Here is a 19,405-nt window from a genome sequence, read left to right on the forward strand (position 1 = left end):
ACATTACTTTAGATTACCCTCTCTGAGGGACTGGATTACACCTTCCACTGTAGTCAAGAGTGATGAAGACAACCACTGTAACACCAACATCTGCAGAGAATCACAAAACCAAAACCCAGAGCTCCTTTAAGAAATCTGTTAGAGTGAATGGCAAAAATGACAAGACTTTTCTAGTCTATCCTGAAAGAGTTCCAGATATATTCTATAACATTCCTCTATAGCACACTCAAGCAATTCTTCTACTCAGAATGGTTAAAATTTTCTTACAACCAAGATCTCTTCCTAGTTAAGCCCTTTTAAGGTAAATAGTGAGGTTCTGACAAATTAAACATTTAATACAAATGTGAATTCTTTAAATTACCTTTCATCCAAAATGACTGCTTCACAATAAATAAGAAACATCATAGGCTATTTCTAGCTCTTTAAGGCAATAATTTTAATTGGGATTGGGATTAAAAAATAAATGTAAAAGTCTTTAAAATATACAATACATACATATACAAAATTAGAAAATTACATGTACATAAATCTTTCCTTTTTGCAATAAAACATTTCATGTGTGAACGTTTAAATTACATTTTTCAGATAGTTTTTTAAAAGGCAGATCTACGACTACAAAGTAACCTATACCTGAATTCTGCCATAACAAGGGGACAATCTAACTTTACAACACTGGCTCTCTCTACAGATTTTTGCCTCTAGAAATAATACAAAATTGATCCACTGAGTAATTAGCAAAACTGTAGTCTCTTTTCCAGTTTACAAATGACAAGACAAAACAACTATACAACCTGGCACTTTAAAGTTTCTCATGTTAATATCAGACATATTGCACTTTCAGAAAATGTATGTTTTACAATCCTGTGTTGATAATAAAAAAATCCTTAAAACTGAAGCATTTAATTAAATGAAGCAAATTACAGATGATGTTGACAATTACCTTCCACTAATGAATGGCTAAGAGACTAAGTATCTACTTGTTAACCTGGAAAAGGTGTCCCTTTTATTTCACGTGGCTAACCCTTATCTTTTAGTCCTCAGCTGTTACTTAACCTTTCAGAGGCCTTCTCCAAAGGCAGATTAGATGCCCTAGTTACACACTACCAATAACAAAGTACTTCCACTAGTGTTTAAATACACTGTATTATAATTTTCTGGCAGTGACTGGCACAAGTAGGCATTCAAATAACTGTTGAATGAAAAGGTTAAAAGTAAACATGTCAGAATGGCTTCAAAGTGGTAGAGAAGTCAACCCTTCAGGTCAGGCTGTGGCTGCAAACAAGGGGTGGGGATGGGAGCAGAGGTAGGAGTGCCATGGGTGGGAGGGTACACTCCCTTGTGAATGAGAAAGGTTTTCAAAAGCTTCTAAAAGTAGTATGATGGTCAAACATGACAGTAAGACTAAGAATGACCATATGTGGACTTACACTAAACCATTCACTTTTATAATGATATACATGATTGGTTTAAAAATTAGATGAATCAATTTAAGAAAAACAATACATATTTTATTTTTTAAGTTACTTGAAAGATTCATAAATTGGAAAAAATCTCACCTGTCATGGGATCAAAGAGCTGATTAGCTTCTAAGTCTGTAAAAGTACTACTACAGACAGGACACTTGAAGGAAGCCCGGTTGGTGGAATCTCTCTCATCAGTTTCAATCCTCCTTCTCATGTGATCCAATTTATATTTTACCACATTAACAAGAGTACGGTAATTAATAAAGTAGTAGTTATGGCGAGTGGTTTTCCCATCTGCAGCAGTCTCTACCCTCATTCTGCATTTGATGAACTTGTCTCCCTTTAAATTATTCAAAACTGATCGAAGTTGCTTCCGATCAAACTTGAGCAGCTCCAGCATATCCTCCTCTTTCACACAGGGGTTCCGGATCAAGATGTCCAAGGCCAAAGCATGCTCAATGCCATAAAACCCCCGGATCACATACTTGGCTAACCTCTTCAATGCTGCAGGAACCTCGGTGAGGACATCAGGATCTGCCATCTTTAGCAGCAAACTTCAACTTTAAATAAACCAAATTCAGAAAAAAAGAGATTAGCTAGGCATAAGGACACAGTAATCATTTTAAATCTAGAATAATCAACCCATTAGGTAACTGGCAGCTACCACCCTTGAAGTGCCACAAAGGTACTCAAGCCATTGTTTTAAAAGACTCATAATGCCTGGGCGCCTGGGTGGCTCAGTTGGTTAAGCGACTGCCTTCGGCTCAGGTCATGATCCTGGAGTCCCGGGATCGAGTCCCACATCGGGCTCCCTGCTCGGCAGGGGGTCTGCTTCTCCCTCTGCCCTCTTCCCTCTCATGCTCTCTCTCATTCTCTCCCTCTCAAATAAATAAATAAAATCTTTAAAAGAAAAAAAAAAGACTCATAATGCCTAAGCATTTAAACAGAGAATAAGCTTTTCCTCTAGAGTACAAAGATTACACTTAAAAAGCTTGACATATTTCTTAAATGTTAATTTTCATGATCTACAGTGCTTGATTCTAAAAAGTAACTTACTACTTACAGCAATGATATATTATATCAAGCCCACTTTATTTTGGAAAGAGAAACAAAAAAGATAAATGACGCCTCACCACTGTTAATGCTATAGATCTTTGGGAATGCTGGAAAACCCCTGAGAAACCTAGCAGTTAGCATATCCTTAAAGTGTCTTTATTTCTTTTCTTGAGTAAAATTTTTCTACCAAAATCTATTCTAGGATGTTTTACTTAGTCATGCTCTCACAATAAAATCATAAAAAGCCGATAAACACATAAGTAATCCCCGGATGGGTGTTTGGCAAAATTACTGTTATAAATCTGAAAGAAATTAACACTTAGATCCAGATAGCTTTACCAACCTTGCAAAGTTAAATCTGATGACCAATTAAGTAAATAGTCCTTAAATTAAAAAAAAAAAAAAAGCCCAAGATATCCTTAAATACTGGATCCCTTCTTGCAGGACAAAGCAGAGGCTAACTGTACCCAATTCTCATGTGATGACCCAGAAGACTGTCTTCCACAAGCCCAAACTAGCATGGGCTAGACTCTGACGTGGCTGTTAAAAAGCCTGCACTTTGGAATTCAGTTAGCCTGCTTTTTTTAGTAGCTGTGTGATCCTGAGCAAATCCCTTAAACAACTTCACATTTTACTCTGAGAAATAAGGATAATATCAATTACCTAAATGAGGTTGTTGGGTGAATAAATGAGAATGTTAAGCAATATGCTTATTAGGAAGTACTTGTTGATAAGGATAGCTTCCATATTGACTTCATATGTCCCATACTAAAAATGGCCAGGCTACCTACACAGGCTACGACTAGTGAAATTTCCCTATACTACAGGGAAATTCTTAACAGAGACATCCCACTGAACTATTTCAATAGAGAATCATATTCTGTTATTACTATTAGTTTCTATTGAACCTTTTATTTATAATCAGTGGTTATCAATGCAATCAGATTTAATACCTTTTTTAGAATATTTTTATATCCACAGTACTATACTATCAAGGTATTCCTAAACAACCAATCTAAGCACATATTTTTGGGGAGAAATACAATGCCCTGTGTGTAATAAAGGAAAAGGAAAGTCAATTGTAGTATTTCAGATTGTAAATAATCACACATGACTATATACAAGAGATAAAGCAGCACCTAGATCCAAACCTGTAGTCCTAGAACCTTCCTGTCATCCCAATGCTTAAGGATGCTGAGCAAGTATCTGGGTTCAACACCAGAGTAGTATTATAGCATACTACTGGGTACATTTTGTTCTCCTTTCCAATTTGGTCTATACATTGTACTAGATCCCAGTTTTTTGTTTGCTTTGTTTTACATGCTCCACAGTTGGCAGAACACAACATATAACCTCTGAAACATCCAAAAGACCAAAAATGGCAGACAAATGTCAAAATAAATTACTTTTTCAGTATTATTTTCTACAGTTATATTGCCCTCCCTGATCTCCCACCCCACACACTCCATTTTCTAGACCAGTAGTTCTCAACCCTGGCTGTAAAGCAGAATCATCTGGGGAGCATTTAAAAATACCCATCCTGGGCCCCATTGCCAGAGATTCTGTTTCAGCTGGTCTGGGAGAGCCAGAGAAGGCATCATGTTATTTTAAAAGCTCTTTAGGTGACTCCAGTACACAGAAAAGTCTCTGACCACTGTTCCAGACAAATTTGGTGGGTGGCTATCACATGTCCTGCCAATGCACATTATCATTTTGCCTGTTTCCTTTGCCTGAAACACCTGAGGGGGCACTAAAGATTTGAGTAAGGGAGTGTTATGAGGGACTCTGCAGGACAATACTTTTGGGTTTTGAATCCCAGTTCCACCATTTCCTAGCCTGTGACCCTACAAAATTCTCAGTTTCCTCACATATAGAAGTAACTGACAGCACCTTCCTCACAGATTTGAAGTATGGATTAAATGAGATACTTCATATAAAGTGTTCTGTTTTCAGGGCTGGAATCATAAGAGTATCATTAAATACTGGCATTGATAATAAGACCCTCTATATAGAAAAGTGACTCTTAGAATAATTCTAAGAGGAATGAACTGAAGATTGAAGATGAGGTACTGCAGAAGTATTAGGAGCCATAGTAACCAAACCTAAACTAAGGAAGAAGAGGGCAGGATGAATGAAATTTATTATAGAAACAAAATTAAAAGAATCTGATAATATATTGGAAGTGGAGTAACAGAGTAGGAAAATTTTAAGTAGTTATTTGGGTTTTTCTTTTTTTACAATATTTTTTATTGGTAAAATACACATAACACAAAATTTATCAATTAACCATTTTTAAGTATACCAGTTCAGTGATATTAAATACAATCATAATGTTGTACAATCACCACCACCACCTCCATAAGTCTTTTCATCTTGTAAAACTGAAACGCTACACCCATTAAACAATGACATATTTAATGTTATTAAATAACTGCATTGAGCCAGTGTGGCTAGGAAGAGAATACTACCACTATGAAAAATGGGTTAACACCTGAAAGAGGAACAGGTTTATGAGAAATGAGGCATTCACTTTTAGATGCTTGTCTCTGAGGAAATACCAGAGAATATTCCATGAAGATGTCCAGTAGGTAGCTGAACAAATGAAAGTGGAGCTCAGGAAAGAAGGCATGCTGTTCCAGCTTATGCAAACTCTCTACATTCTAAAATCATCCTTCCTGACCATTTTGTTCTCTCCTCTACCACTTCTACTTCCCCACTTACGATGAATCTCCTACTCAGGTCTTTGGATTTGTTACATTACTTAAGTCAGAGGTCTCAAACTGGCAGCCTCTGTCACATTGTTTGACCCAAAGAACATTTTGAAAATTTTCTGAATTAGTTGTCAACATTGAAAAATCGTGAAATTTCACATAAATTTCAACTCTAAGCTTGAAAATTGGAAATATCTAAGGAAAAAAGTGAGACCATATTCCCACATAGAAACAATAACCTGAAGCTGAAGAGAGCAGTTGACAGTTTTAAACAAGGAAGGAGCCTGGCTGGTCTCTGCAGACTTTTGAAAGTATGACCTTATAGCACCAACTTTTGCTTTTTCTTTTTAGACTCAGAGTCCATCAGTCACCTCCTAGCCTCCCTACCCATCCAGACCCCCAAAGGCAAGTGGTTTTGTTTTTGAACCATGTTTTCTCATCATACAAAAATTTAGCCAGGCACCAGGCACAGAGTTGGAGAAACAAAGTTGAAATGAATGCTTTCTCTGCACTCTCTTTATCCTTGTCAGCCTCATCTCCAGTCACACTGGCATTCTCTCAATTCCATGAGCCACACATGCTTTCTCCATCACCAGGCCCGGAACAAACACCACATGCTGTTCTTTCTGCCCACAAAGCTAAGCTCAAACTCCCTTCTAATCATCCTTCGCATATAAAATGACATTTCTCAGAGAGACCTTCCCAGATTCCCCTTAGTAGCTTAAAATGTTTCCCTTTCACACAGAGCTCTTTCCCTTTCTTCCTTGCAGTGAACAGATCTGTACTTTCTTCATGTCTATCTCTTGTTCACCACTTTCCAGCATCTAGCCAAGCTAATCAAGCACTTTCGTAAAACTTTCCGTAAGTCTCCTAAGCACGTGTTCACCCAATATGCCCACCCTGCCAGCTCCCCCTCGCCCGCCAGTTCACTTCCTCCATGCTGCTTCCAGAGTAGAAAAAGAGAGGCTACTGAAAACCTCCTTAAACTTCAAATGGTTTTAGGCAGGAGGTGACAGGCTCAAATTCGCTATTTTAAAAGACTATGCTGACTACAGGATGTGAAATAAAAGAGAAAGGAGTGGATGCGGGAGTCCAGTTAGATTATTTCAGTATACCACTATTCCAGTTCTGGGAGAACTTGAATTCTATACGAATAACTGTGGTTTTTTCAGTTACCATGTTTCATGGTACTTTCCACACCTTCATACATAAAGCGGCATATCACCGCCAAAGCTGTGGACCAGCTGCCCTCCAAGAACTCGGTTCAGTAATGTTCTCTACTCCCCAGTGACAGACCCCGAGGCCCTAAATTCCCTCGGACTGTGCCAGCTGAGTCCTGGGACCACACTCGGCGCATCCAAGCCCATCCTACCCGAGGCTGTACACTGGCCGCTCCGGGGTCAATGGTTCTTTGGAGGACCAAATCAAGAGAGTAGCTAAAGGGAGGCGGGTAGCTAAGGAGAAAGGAGGGAGAAGAGGGAGAAACCCTGAAATGCGACGCCGGACCAGGGAATCGAGAACAAGGAACAGGGAACAAGGTTTACCAAAACGAATCCTCGAACACTCCCACTACAGCTTCCCTCAGCGCCTCAACTACCGGCTTAAACGAGCCACGCCACCTGTGCGACAAGGAAAACGCCTTAATCCTGCGACCAGCTTTGGAACCCACCCACCACTTTTTAACCATGCCGGCCAATCAGCACAGTGAGGCCCTCAGTCAAGACAGTCACACCCCGACTAGCCAATGAAATTGAAGGTTCTCCCTTACATACCCAGCTCTGGTTGGCCTACCATCCCGGAACAGGCGTTAACTCCAGGCTGTAGCAAGATGGCGTCCTTGGATCGAGTGAAGGTACTGGTATTGGGAGACTCAGGTGAGTGGTTTAATCCACCTCTGGGGCTCCCGACACTTTTGAGTTATCCGTTAACCCTCTCCCTCCACTATTCTTCCGCTCCTGCAACGATCCGGCTCCTGCCATGGCTGAAAGCCCTCTCAAGGTCTAAAAACTACACTTCCCAGAGGACTTTGCTCTATTTGACGACGGTGGTGTTGCGCGGGTGGGGGGCGCCGAGCCCCGGCCTTTCTCCGCCTTCGCAGCTTTCCGAGTTGGTCTCCTTGGCGACTGCAGCCTAGGGTTGTATTGTCAGTTCCTTTGTTTTATAAAAGATATGCAGACATTGTTGGATTGGGCGCTGTGAAGTTGGGATCGTGCCTTCAGGAGATTGTGTTCATTACGGAATTCAAACATGCAGTAATGACACTGTTCCAAATGCTTTACATATATCAATTCATTTAGCTTGATAGCAGCCCTATTAACCCCATTTTACAGTTGAGAAAAGTGAAGAGGAGAGAGGTAAATGACAGAACCTGCCCACGTATTTAGACACTAAGGCATATTATGAAATTAAATATTGGGTGGTAGCCCTGTTTTACTCTCAGCTGGGTTTCTTGATTTCTTAGTTCTCTGTAATCCTAATTAAAAACCTATTATGTGCTAGGTTGTAAGAAATAGAGCAATTAAGATAAAGCCGTATTATGAAACAGCTGGGATTTAATGCTGAGCTCAATTTAATCCTAGTGTTAAAATTCTTTTGACGCCTTGAACTTTTGAGAACTAAAATTGAAGTCTGCATTTCCCCCTCCCACTTCTCTACCCTCCTCTTTTTTATCATAACTTCCACTTCTGTGCTCTTTAAGAACTTGGAATAAATGCTAACCTTGCATTTCGTAGATGTGCTTTTCTGGAGTTAACCTATGAATGTGTGTTGTGAGCAAAGACATTGTACCAGATGCCTGGAGGTGGAGAGAATATACCCCAAACAGCTTGACAACTAGCCTTTCAGACTGTGTACAATTGTGGTGGAGAGGAGGAGGTTAAGAACGTTTCCACATTGCCTGAAGATTATTTGCATTGCAAAATATTTTATAGATAGCATTATTTAATATTCCCTAAAGAAAGTTGCATTATGAAATTCTGTGAATATAATCCAGTTTGTCAACTTCAGTTCTTTAGCTTGAAGTGGTGCTGAAATTAATTTAATGAAGTCACTCAGTTTTATATAAATGAATAAAGTAATGATGGTCTAAATGGACTTGGCAAGAGTATCACCAAGTAGAATTTGAGACTGGAATTCAGAGCTAACATGGTTCATGATACCTGAAGTAGGTGTTCTCTCTCATTTTTAATTCACTTTTCTATTGCATCTAACAAGCCCTTGATGTTACATATTGTTGGAACTAGTCGATTTTTTCTTTTTCACAAAAATTAAGTATCTGCTACACAGCAGGCACTACAGTAAGTGCTGAGGCTATAACTGTGTAATCGATGCGTTACATAACAGGGTTGAATTAGCTGCTGCATTAAATGTGGAAAAGTGATCAGGCAATTAGTAAGCTTTTCTTTTTCCTTATAGTTTAGTTGTAAAACAGAAGACATAGTCATGCCCACTTGGTTGATCTTGTCATACATTCACGGATGTTAGGCTATGTGTGCAGACGCTTAACGACTGAGCCACCCAGGCGCCCCAGTACCTCCCAAAATTCTTAAAGAAATGAATAGTTTGCCAATTTTCCTGGCACTTCCTGTTCTTACTGTTGACAAGTCTATCCAGTGTTAGTCAATTCTTTTTTTTTTAAGATTTTATTTATTTATTTGACAGAGAGAGCGAACACAAGCAGGGGAAGTGGGAGAAGCAGGCTTCCCACTGAGCAGGGAGCCCGATGCGGGGCTCGATGCGGGGTTTAATTGTCTGTATTGAAAAAAATAAAAAGAATTAAAGGGAAACCTGGGAAAATACTGGATTCAATTACATCAGACAGCTAATATAAAGAGAGGTTATGTAAATTGATAACACTAAAAGCCATTAGATAAATGGGCAGAGAACATCAACAAATAATTCATAAGAAAGGAAAGACAACTGATTAACAAAGGTAATTGTAATGTAGATCTTTACCAGAAGGTAAAGAAATGTAGACTAAAGCAAGATGTCACTTTTTTTCTTTTATCAAATTAATATAGATGAAAAAGAAACAACATACATACTGTTGAGGTGCAACAGGACGTGCAGGCTTATATGTATGACTGGTAACAGAGTAACCAGATGAAAGTTGTCAACATACATCAAGAACTTGAAATGCTCATTTCCTTTTATATACTAATTTCGCTTCTGGGAAGATATACTAAGGAAATAATTTTAATTTGAAACAAAAATTTGAACAGTCCTCTCTTAGCATAGTGAAAAATTCAAAACATCCTACATACTTAATAATGAGAGGGAATAGTTAAGTAAATTGTTGTCTACTCTCTGAACTACTGTGGAGACATTAAAAATGTTTATGAAGATTCTATAATAACATGGAAAATTTTAGCCTCTAAATAAATACTAATTAAGGCCCTGTTCTGAATACTGGAGATACAAACGATGACTAAACCCAGTTCCAACCCTCAAAAAACTTAGAGTGAATAAAACCTATAAACAAAGAAGTGTAATAATGTGTTTTCAGTGCTTTGTAAAAAAATGTGCAGAGTACAGTGGAGACCGAGAGGATGGTGGATAGTGAGTGTCCTTAGTTCTATCTCTGTGGAATTCAAAAGGACTTTATAACTAGAAAGATCCTGAGTCTTGAAAGATTAATTCACCAGGCCAGTGGGGAAGGGGAAATGACGAGGGAGGATGGGGAGGATATTCCAGACAGAACCAGCTGTACAAGCAAAGGCCTATATTGTATTGTTTTTAAGTACACCATGTACATATTCCCAGTAACAACTTGCTTTTAGAAGAATCCTGCTTGTGATATTAAATGAACTTACATATTGCTCAAAGGGCTCTTCAGGGAATTTTTCCTTTTTTTAAAAATTCTTTCCAGATTGTCTCTAAATACAACTTTTTATAATATATAAACGTAACTGATAGATTCATACACAGTAATGCACACAAAGAGATGGTCTAAATTTTTGATATAACTAGTGTTGCATAAAGATTCACCAACTATGCTTGTTATAATGACATCCCAAAATGCTGTCAATTGAATGAGTGATTCTACATACAGGTAGACAGAAGGACTCATCCTCTTTCCTCTTCCTACAGATGTCCTAATGCTAGTTCTGGCATTAATAACTACATTACCTGAACCCAAGAGATCTATATGAAAATAAAGTGCTGCCTTAGAAGAGGGAATAGAGTATTTCTCTTTTTCCAAAGGGTATGGTGTGACCACCCTTTAAACAACTATACTTTACATATCATTATTACTGGCATATCTCAGACTTTCGTCATGATAAATATTTCAGCATATCTCTTATTTGACTAGAGTTCTTATATCTTTTACAGGTGTTGGAAAATCTTCACTGGTTCATCTTCTGTGTCAAAATCAAGTCCTGGGAAATCCGTCATGGACTGTGGGCTGCTCAGTAGATGTCAGAGTATGTGTTTCTGATATTTTAGTTTTTCTGTAGTCATATTAAAGATAAGTCCTTCAAACTACATGATCAAATTATAGTACTGGTAGTCAAAACTAACAATAATAGCTGGGCTTTATTAACCACCTGCTCTGTGCTAGATACTACGCCAATTAATTACCTTACATGTCTTTCCTAACTTAATCTTTTTAAACTGTGAGGTATAACTGCAGAAACTGAGGCATAGAGAAATAAAGTACCTTGATCAAATTGACTCAGTGCAATAAAAGCAAAGTCAGCATTTGATCCTAAATAGTCTTAATCCAGTCTACCACCATACCACCCTGAATGGACCCAATCTTGTCTAAATAGTCTGAATCCAAGGGATTCAGTTTTAATTACTGTGCTATGTATCTAGAGTTCACTTAACACGCTCCATAAATAATTCTATCTAATCCTTTTGCACTAAGAGAGACACCTTTTGGCTAGAAATATATGTAAAGGCAAAAGCTTCTGGAGCCTTAGGTGTAGGTAGGTCATCTATTCCACCTCACATTTAGGAAACTCAGGTGCAGTTTCCACCAAATTAACTGTCTTCCCAGATACTGTTGGTCTTTGCTAATCTCAGCTAGTCCTATCCAAATGTCTCTTCTGGTAGCATACATCTCTCCATTGAGTTAAGAAATAAATAGGAAAGGAATGGTAATTAGCTCAGTTGGCAATTATTTTCTTTTAGTTCTTTGAAGCTATTGTTCCACAGACTATGACTTACATTGCTGCTGATTGGAAGTCTTTTGTCAGCCTAATTATTATTCCTTTGAAGGTAATTTCTTCTCTCTGGTTGCTTTTAAAAGATTTTTTTTTTTTTTTTTGGATGTTCTGTAGTTTTACTAAAACATGTCTAGGTATGGGTTCGTTTTTAGTCATGCTATCAGAAGGTTCTGCCTCTCACAACTGTCATCATTTTTCAAAATTTTTAGCCATTATCTACTGTCTTCCTTCATTCCATCTCCTCCTTTTGCACTTCTGTTAGATTTTTGTCCTCTATATCTTTTAATTGTAATTCCATGTGTTCTGTTCTTTATTTCTCCTTTGTGTATTCTGGATCACGTACTCATATCTCCCTTCCAGTTAATTAAGAATCTCTTCAACTATGTCTAATCTGCTTTTTAATATATCCACTAAGTTTTTCATCTTTGTAACTGTAATTTTTTATTTCTAGATACTCCTTTTGGTTCTTTTTCAAATGTCAAGATTTTTCACGATATCCTAATCTTTCATTATGGCTTTACTTTTTATTTTAATTATTTTCAACATACTATTTTATGGTTTCTTTTGTATTTTTTTTTTTTTTTCTGAGTGCGTGGTAGAAATTCTAACTTGCTGTGTATGCTGACTATGCTTCATGGAAATGTATCTCTTTGTATGGTTTATAATTCTTTGAAGATGATCACATCTTCAGCAGGATTTTTTTCCCTCTTCTCTGTGGAAGTTCTATATGCTGTGTCATGAAAGCACGGTAACTTTTCATTTCTGTTGCTTCCAGAGCCCTAGGGATTTCAATGGTGCTTAAAATTTCAAAGCTAGGAGTTTCTATGCCATCTAGATAATGTATATTCTCTAAATATTTGATTACAGTACAGGCCTGTGGTTTCCATTTTTTTGTGGAACCTTTATCCTGTACCAGCCCTACCTAGGGTCCCTGGCAGAAAGTTTTTCCTGCTTTCCTGAGCCAGTGGATAGTTTTTCCTACTCTCTTTCACTGACTGGGCCGGATTTCATGAAGGGAACTATCGTCTGGTCTTTGTCACTTACCTATGTATATTCTTTTTTTTTTTTTTTTTTAAAGATTTTATTTATTTATTTGAGAGAGAGAGACTGAGAGAGAGAGAGCATGAAAGGGGGGAGGGTCGGAGGGAGAAGCAGACTCCCCGCCGAGCAGGGAGCCCGATGCGGGACTCGATCCAGGGACTCCAGGATCATGACCTGAGCCGAAGGCAGTCGCTTAACCAACTGAGCCACCCACGCGCCCCCCCCCCTTTTTTTTTTTTAAGATTTTATTTATTTGTTTGAGAGAGAGAGAATGAGAGAGAGCACATGAGAGGAGGGAGGGTCAGAGGGAGAAGCAGACTCCCTGCCGAGCAGGGAGCCCTATGCGGGACTCGATCCAGGGACTCCTGGATCATGACCTGAGCCGAAGGCAGTCGCTTAACCAACTGAGCCATCCAGGCGCCCTCACCTATGTATATTCTTGTCTTAAAAGCCAGAAAACAGATCTCTATTCCTGGATGGGCACTTAAACTCCAGACACTGGCCCCTGAAGCTATCTCTGAATCTGGGTCAGTTCCCACTTCTCACTCTGATTTTAAGTTCATTTCTAGCATCTGAGGATTTCCCTTTCTTTCTCTTGAGCTTTTCCTCTTTATTTTTTAAAAACATTTTTATGTCATTTCTGTGAACTTGAAGTCAGAATGTCTGGGAATGTCTGTGTCATTTCGGCCTGCCATGTTCCCAAATTCTTAGCTGTAGAAGAAAACAAATACTAGATAATAAGTTCATTTGGCAACTTGTCAATAGCAAGTTCTGGACAAAATTTCCTTATGGATTTTCCTAAATCCCTTTCAGTGAGAGAGCATAACATATTGAAAAGAAGAGAGACATGAAAAGACATTTCTCCAAAGAAGACATACAAATGGCCAACAGACACTTGAAAAATGCTCAACATTACTTGGCATCAGGGAAATCCAAATCAAAACCACAATGAGATACCACCTCACACCAGTCAGAATGGCTATAATTAGCAAGTCAGGAAATGACAGATGTTGGCGAGGATGCGGAGAAAGGGGAACCCTCCTACACTGTTGGTGGGAATGCAAGCTGGTGCAGCCACTCTGGAAAACAGTATGGAGGTTCCTCAAGAAGTTGAAAATAGAGCTACCCTACAACCCAGCAATTGTACTACTACGTATTTACCCAAAGGATACAAACATAGTGATTTGAAGGGGCACATGCACCCCAATGTTTATAGCAGCAGTGTCCACAATACCCAAAATATGGAAAGAGCCCAGATGTCCATCGACACATGAATGGATAAAGAAGATATGGTGTGTACACACACACACACACACACACACTGGAATACTACTCAGTCACCAAAAAGAATGAAATCTTGCCATTTGCTATGACATGAAAGGAACTAGAGAGTATCATGCTAAGTGAAATAAGTCAGTCAAAAAGACAAGTGCCATATGATTTCACTCATATGTGGAACTTAAGAAACAACAGATGAACATAGGGGAAGGGAAGGAAAAATAAAATAAGATGAAAATAGAGAGGGAGGCAAACCATAAAAGACTCTTAACTCTAGGAAACAAACGGAGGGTTGCTGAAGGTAGGTGGGTGGGGAGAAGGGGAAATTGTGTGATGGGCATTAGGGAGGGCACTTGATATAATGAGCACTAGGTGTTATATGCAATGGCTGAATCACTAAATTCTACCCCAGTAACTAATAATACAGTATATGGTAACTAAATTGAATTTAAATAAAGAATTTTAAAAAAAGAAAGTTAAACTCCCACTTCCTGGGTCAGTTCCCATATTGCCTTTTGCTTCCTCAAGCGTGACCTTAGACTAATCAGTTTACTTCTCTGAGCCTTAGTATATCTTCTGCAGAATAGAGGTAAATAATATCTGCTTTAGCTAGCCTACAGGTTTGTAGGTGATGTTACACTGTGACTGATACACTGTATCTTGTATCTTGGGCTGGTTGGCCTCTGTCTTCCATCTTTGAGAAGAATGAATTTTTTGAATGACAATATAAGTAAAAGGCATTTTTAAATGATAATCTTAAGCAAAGTTGCCATAAACATGTAAATTGTTTTGACTATTGTTATAATAAAGTGAACAGTTCTTTGCTTTAGCAAGAATGATTAAATCTGATAAAACCATTACCTAAATAGCTTAGAAGAACACTTTCTTCTGTAGCAGCTTTAAATTGCAGTTACAGCTTCTGTGTTATTGAAACCTGAGCGAGGATATCTCCAGAATCCTTGTAGATCCATGAATACACCGTCTTCAAAACTCTTAGAAACAATTGCCCCATTTAGCTCATTTCACATCTAAGAGCCAACTAAGAATAGAGATGATAAAGGTGATAATGTAATTAATTGTTTAATTTCAAGTACTGGGTGAAACTAATGAGCTTAATATATGTACTCAGTAATTACTAACATTTTGGATTTAGTATGCAGTGAAGAGGTGTGCATACTGAATTGAAGGGAAAAGAGAGAAAAGTTTTATTTTGCAGTATTCTTCATTCATTACTGTCTTCTAATTTTGTTGCCCTAAGTCTAATGGGACTAATATAAATGCATGGTACTCTTAATTATGAAAACAAGACTTACAGAATCTAATCTTTTCACAAATTACAAATAAGGAAATTGACTTGTCATTTCTAGTTCACTTTAATGGGATTTTAACTTTCTAATTTACACATTGCATACAGTCAATATTTATTGACTTCCTCTTTGGGCAGCATAATAATGTGCAAGCACTGGGGAAAAAACTAAAAAAGAAAAGATAATCTCTATCCTCGCTAAGAATGTGAAGTAAGATCTAGTAGGTGGGATAAGATATGAATGATTTTAGAAATAATAATACGAATGATGGCTAATATTTCTTAGTGCTTACTTTGGCTAGGCACACATTTTACATACTAATTCATGTAAGTCCCACAACAACCCTTCAAGGGCGGTACTATTATTTCCCCTATTTGAAACATGAAGAAGTGGAGGTACGGAGGTGTTAAATGTCTTGTTCAAGGTCACATTGCAAGTAAGTTATAGGGTTGGGATTCAAACCCAAGCAATCTGGTTCAAGAGCCTGTGCTCTTTTTTTTTTTTTTTTTTTTTTTTATGTTATGTTACTCACCATACATTACATCATTACTTTTTGATGTAGTGTTCCATGATTCATTGTTGGCGTATAACACCCAGTGCTCCATGCAGAACCTGCCCTCCTTAATACCCATCACCAGGCTAACCCATCCCCCCACCCCCCTCCCCTCTAGAACAGCACTGCTCTGTACTGCCTCTTGTTCCAGAATATATTAAGAAAAAAGTATTCCACTGCTGTTACATACAGTAACCACTAGATTGATGTGGCAATTTAAATTTAAATTAACTGAAATGAAAAATTTAGTTCCTCAGTTGAACTAACCACATTTGAATGCCCAACATCACATGTTGCCAGTGGTTACCATACTGGATATTTCTATCATTACAGAAGGTCATGAGACAGCACTGATAGAGAATGTAAGTGTTAACAGCAGCTCAAGAGAAAAAGTGAGGTGCTTATAAAGAATGGAAAATTATACTGGATGTTAATGACTGAATGGACTATTCCTCAAGAACGGGGATATATGTATATAATAGGTAAAGGAGAAGTGAATGATAATAAATTCAGTTCTGGACATGATGAAGGGAGAGATCTGTGAGCTATCCAACTGAAACTGTCAGAAGGCATTCAGAGATGAGGTGGGGAAGCTCAAGAGAGAATTCTGAGTTGGAATCATCTGATGGAAATAATCCCAGACCATGAGAGTTGATGAGTTTTTTCACAAAGCAAATTTAGAAAGAGAAGAGCCGAGGGAAAACCTTGGGGTATATTTGGAGAGTTGCAGATGAGAAGAGAGGTCAGAGAAGCATTGATCAAAGAGGTAAGAGGATAGCCAAGATGATGAAATACCAGAAGAGTAAAGGGAGATGAGAATTTCATGAAAGAAGGATTGAGTTTTGATAATGAAATGCTGTAGACATATAAGGACTGAGAGAGAAAAAAAAATTGGTGGTAATGAAGTCATTGCTGACCTTTGAAAGTGTGATGGAATGTTAGTGGCAGAAACCAAATGATGTGAGTAGGCAGAGAGGAAATAGAGACAGATTTAAATCAATCTTGCACAAAGTTTAAAGTTTAAATAAAGGAGTGAATGGGTACAGAATACAAGAGAAAAGTGACTTTAAAAAAAAATAGGGGACATGAGTTTGGCTAAAGGCAAAATCAGCTTACTGGAAAGGAAAAGGCAATTAGCAGTAACCTTTATATTATTCATTCATTCATTTGTTCGTTTAGTACATATATTGCCTACCCACTAGGAATCAGGAATTGGAAGTATAGCAGCAAATTAGACGAGTTCAATTCCTACTCCCCTAGTACACTCTCCTAGTTGCTCTTTTCTATCTTTGTCTCTTTTCTCCCAACTTTCTCCTAAGACCTCCTGCCTTCCTGCCTCTCTTGAGTAACTCTGCAGGCATACATACTAAACCACACTATTAGCATCGACAGCATCCAGTGTTCTTTCTTGATGTGTATCATTTTCTTTTTTTTTTTTTTAAGATTTTATTTATTTATTTGACAGAGACAGAGACAGCGAGAGCGGGAACACAAGCAGGGGGAGTGGGAGAGGGAGAAGCAGGCTTCCCGCTGAGCAGGGAGCCCAATGTAGGGCTCGATCCCAGGACTCTGGGATCATGACCTGAGCCGAAGGCAGCCGCGTAACGACTGAGCCACCCAGGCGCCCCTGATGTGTATCATTTTCTTTACTAAATTTCTTTCTGCTTTTTATTTACTTACTTTGGGGAGGTGTACAGTATATTTTACTGATGGTACATGACCCTTCTTTAGGGGGTGTGGGATGGAAACTGTAGAGGTCAGGAGATTCTCAGTGTTTTGGGGGATGAGGTGGGGCAAGGACTCCTCATCAGCTGAGGCCCTCTCTCTTCCTATTGCTGTCACTGGCACTGGTTGTCCAGGGAGCTCTTATTCCTTGGAGGTCATGGGGACCATACGGTCCACCACCCCATTGCCATAGCCAAATTCATTGTCATACCAGGAAATGAGCTTGCCAAAGTGGTCATAGAGGGCAATGCCAGCCCCAGCAGTGACATGTAGTATGAAAGGTGTTAAGGATCACTCTTAAGTTTTTGGCCCTTTAAGTAACTGGAAGGATGGAATTGCCTTTTACTAGGAGAAAAACAGGCTTAAGGGGAAGATTGGGAAATTATTTTCAGGTATGTTAACTTTTAGATGCCTATTAGACATCCAAATTGTAGTCTGGTGGATATGGTAGCCTGAAGTTCAAGGGACTAGTCCAGTTTGGATATAAATTTGGAATTCATCAACATAATGATGACATTTAAAATCATAAGATTGGATGAAGTTGTCAAGAGAGCCAGTATTAATAGAGAAGAAAAGAGATCCAAGAACTAAACCTTGGGACACTAACAATTAGAGGTCAGAGAAGTAAAGACAACCCAAATGGAGACTGAAAAGGATTAGCCAGTGAAATGGGAAGAAAACCAGGAGAGTGTGATAACCTGGAAGCTAAGTGAAAAAATTACTGCAGTGCAGAGAAGTAGTTAGCTGTATCAGATGGGAGAGGAAGATGAAAACTGCTCATTGATCACTGGATTTAGCAATGTGGAAGCCATTGGTGACCTTGATAAGGAATATTTCGGTAGATGATTGGGGCACAAATGGGATAGCAGTGAGTTCAAAAGAGAATGTAAGGAAAAGAATGAGAAACTATGGAGAATAGACAACTCTCTAGAGGGCTTTTGCTGTAAAAAGGAATAGAGAAGTGGTATAGGTAGAAGAGGACATGAGGTCAAGAAAAGGTTATTTTAAAATGGGAAAAATTATAGCATGTTTGTATGCTGGGGAAGTAATTCAACAGAGTCAGAAAATTTGATGATAAAAGGGAGAATTGATAGAACTACACCTTTGATAAGAAAAAGGAGATGGGATTCATGTATAAGAAGGGAGTTTAGCCATGGGGACACAGTTTATCTGTAATGGCTGAAGGGAAAGCAGATTATATGGGCATGGATGCAGGGAGGTGGATAGATAGATGAAGAGCAGGTTGTAGAAATTCTCTTCTGATTGCTTTTGTCTCAGGAAGCAAGGGTCTTAGCTGTTCTTAAGGGTAGGGAAGAGATACTAGAAATTTGAAAAAGAAGAGAAAATATGAAATTGTTATCTAGAAGAGGAAAAGGACTATGAAATTGATTAAAGGACAGCTCCAAAGGTAGACTTGAATTTAAAATGAATCTAGTCAGCTTGAATGTGTATTTTTCTGAGCTTCTCATCCAGCTAGCTGGGTTACAGACATGGAATTGGGAGAAAGGTGGATATAGTCAAGGTTGGAATTTTGTCAGTTAAATACAGTGTGAGAGGGGCAAAGGAGGGACTAAAATGATGAATCATGGAATTTATACTTAGGAAGGAAGTGAGGATTTAGAAGTGGAAGGGGATCTGTAAATTATGATTTTTTGAAGATTATTATTATTATGGAATATATGTGTATATATAGGAGGATTATTACGAGAGTTGGGAGTATTGGAGGGAGGAAGCTTGAAAGACAGAAGGCGATCAGAGTCAGAGGTGGTATGGGAATGATATGAGTCATGCAGATATGGAATGTCCAGTGCTCTGAACTAGAATGAGGGTGCTACCAGTGTTCTTAGTGGCTATAATAATTATTTTGATGGATTGATTTGTTAGGTCCATGACTACAAAGAAGGAACCCCAGAAGAGAAGACCTACTATATAGAATTATGGGATGTTGGAGGCTCTGTGGGCAGTGCCAGCAGTGTGAAAAGCACAAGAGCAGTGTTCTACAACTCTGTAAATGGTAAAGCATTTTTTATTTCTACCATATATTAATGGCCTAGGAGTATAGATAATCTGATATAGCATGCTGTGGGATGCTAGATACGTC

The 19,405-nt window shown here is 38.4% G+C and overlaps 2 protein-coding genes across 5 annotated transcripts in view; one reads left to right on the forward strand and one right to left on the reverse strand.

Moving 5' to 3' along the window:
* The window catches only part of GTF2E1 (general transcription factor IIE subunit 1), a 35,482-nt gene extending 28,609 nt beyond the window's left edge, over nucleotides 1-6,873 (reverse strand). The window contains exons 1-2 of one of the 2 annotated variants that reach the window (XM_035000067.1): nucleotides 6,775-6,873; nucleotides 1,557-2,023 (exon numbers count right to left, since the gene is read on the reverse strand). In XM_035000067.1, the coding sequence (XP_034855958.1) occupies nucleotides 1,557-2,004 (448 nt within the window). In that variant the 5' untranslated portion in view covers nucleotides 2,005-2,023; nucleotides 6,775-6,873. Of the gene's footprint in view, nucleotides 1-1,556; nucleotides 2,024-6,602; nucleotides 6,733-6,774 lie in introns of those variants that run through there. The other variant, XM_035000068.1, reaches the window with a different exon arrangement.
* A 170-nt stretch (nucleotides 6,874-7,043) lies between these two features.
* Nucleotides 7,044-19,405, forward strand: part of RABL3 (RAB, member of RAS oncogene family like 3) — a 30,163-nt gene continuing 17,801 nt past the window's right edge. For all 3 annotated transcript variants that reach the window (XM_035000069.1, XM_035000070.1, XM_035000071.1), the window contains exons 1-3: nucleotides 7,044-7,104; nucleotides 10,562-10,653; nucleotides 19,189-19,318. In XM_035000069.1, coding sequence (XP_034855960.1) covers nucleotides 7,059-7,104; nucleotides 10,562-10,653; nucleotides 19,189-19,318 — 268 coding nt within the window. In that variant the 5' untranslated portion in view covers nucleotides 7,044-7,058. The remainder of the gene's footprint in view (nucleotides 7,105-10,561; nucleotides 10,654-19,188; nucleotides 19,319-19,405) is intronic.

Source organism: Mirounga leonina, unplaced genomic scaffold (genome assembly GCF_011800145.1).
Source record: "Mirounga leonina isolate KUSES-001 unplaced genomic scaffold, KU_Mleo_1.0 Mir_115, whole genome shotgun sequence".
Classification (NCBI taxonomy): domain Eukaryota; kingdom Metazoa; phylum Chordata; class Mammalia; order Carnivora; family Phocidae; genus Mirounga; species Mirounga leonina.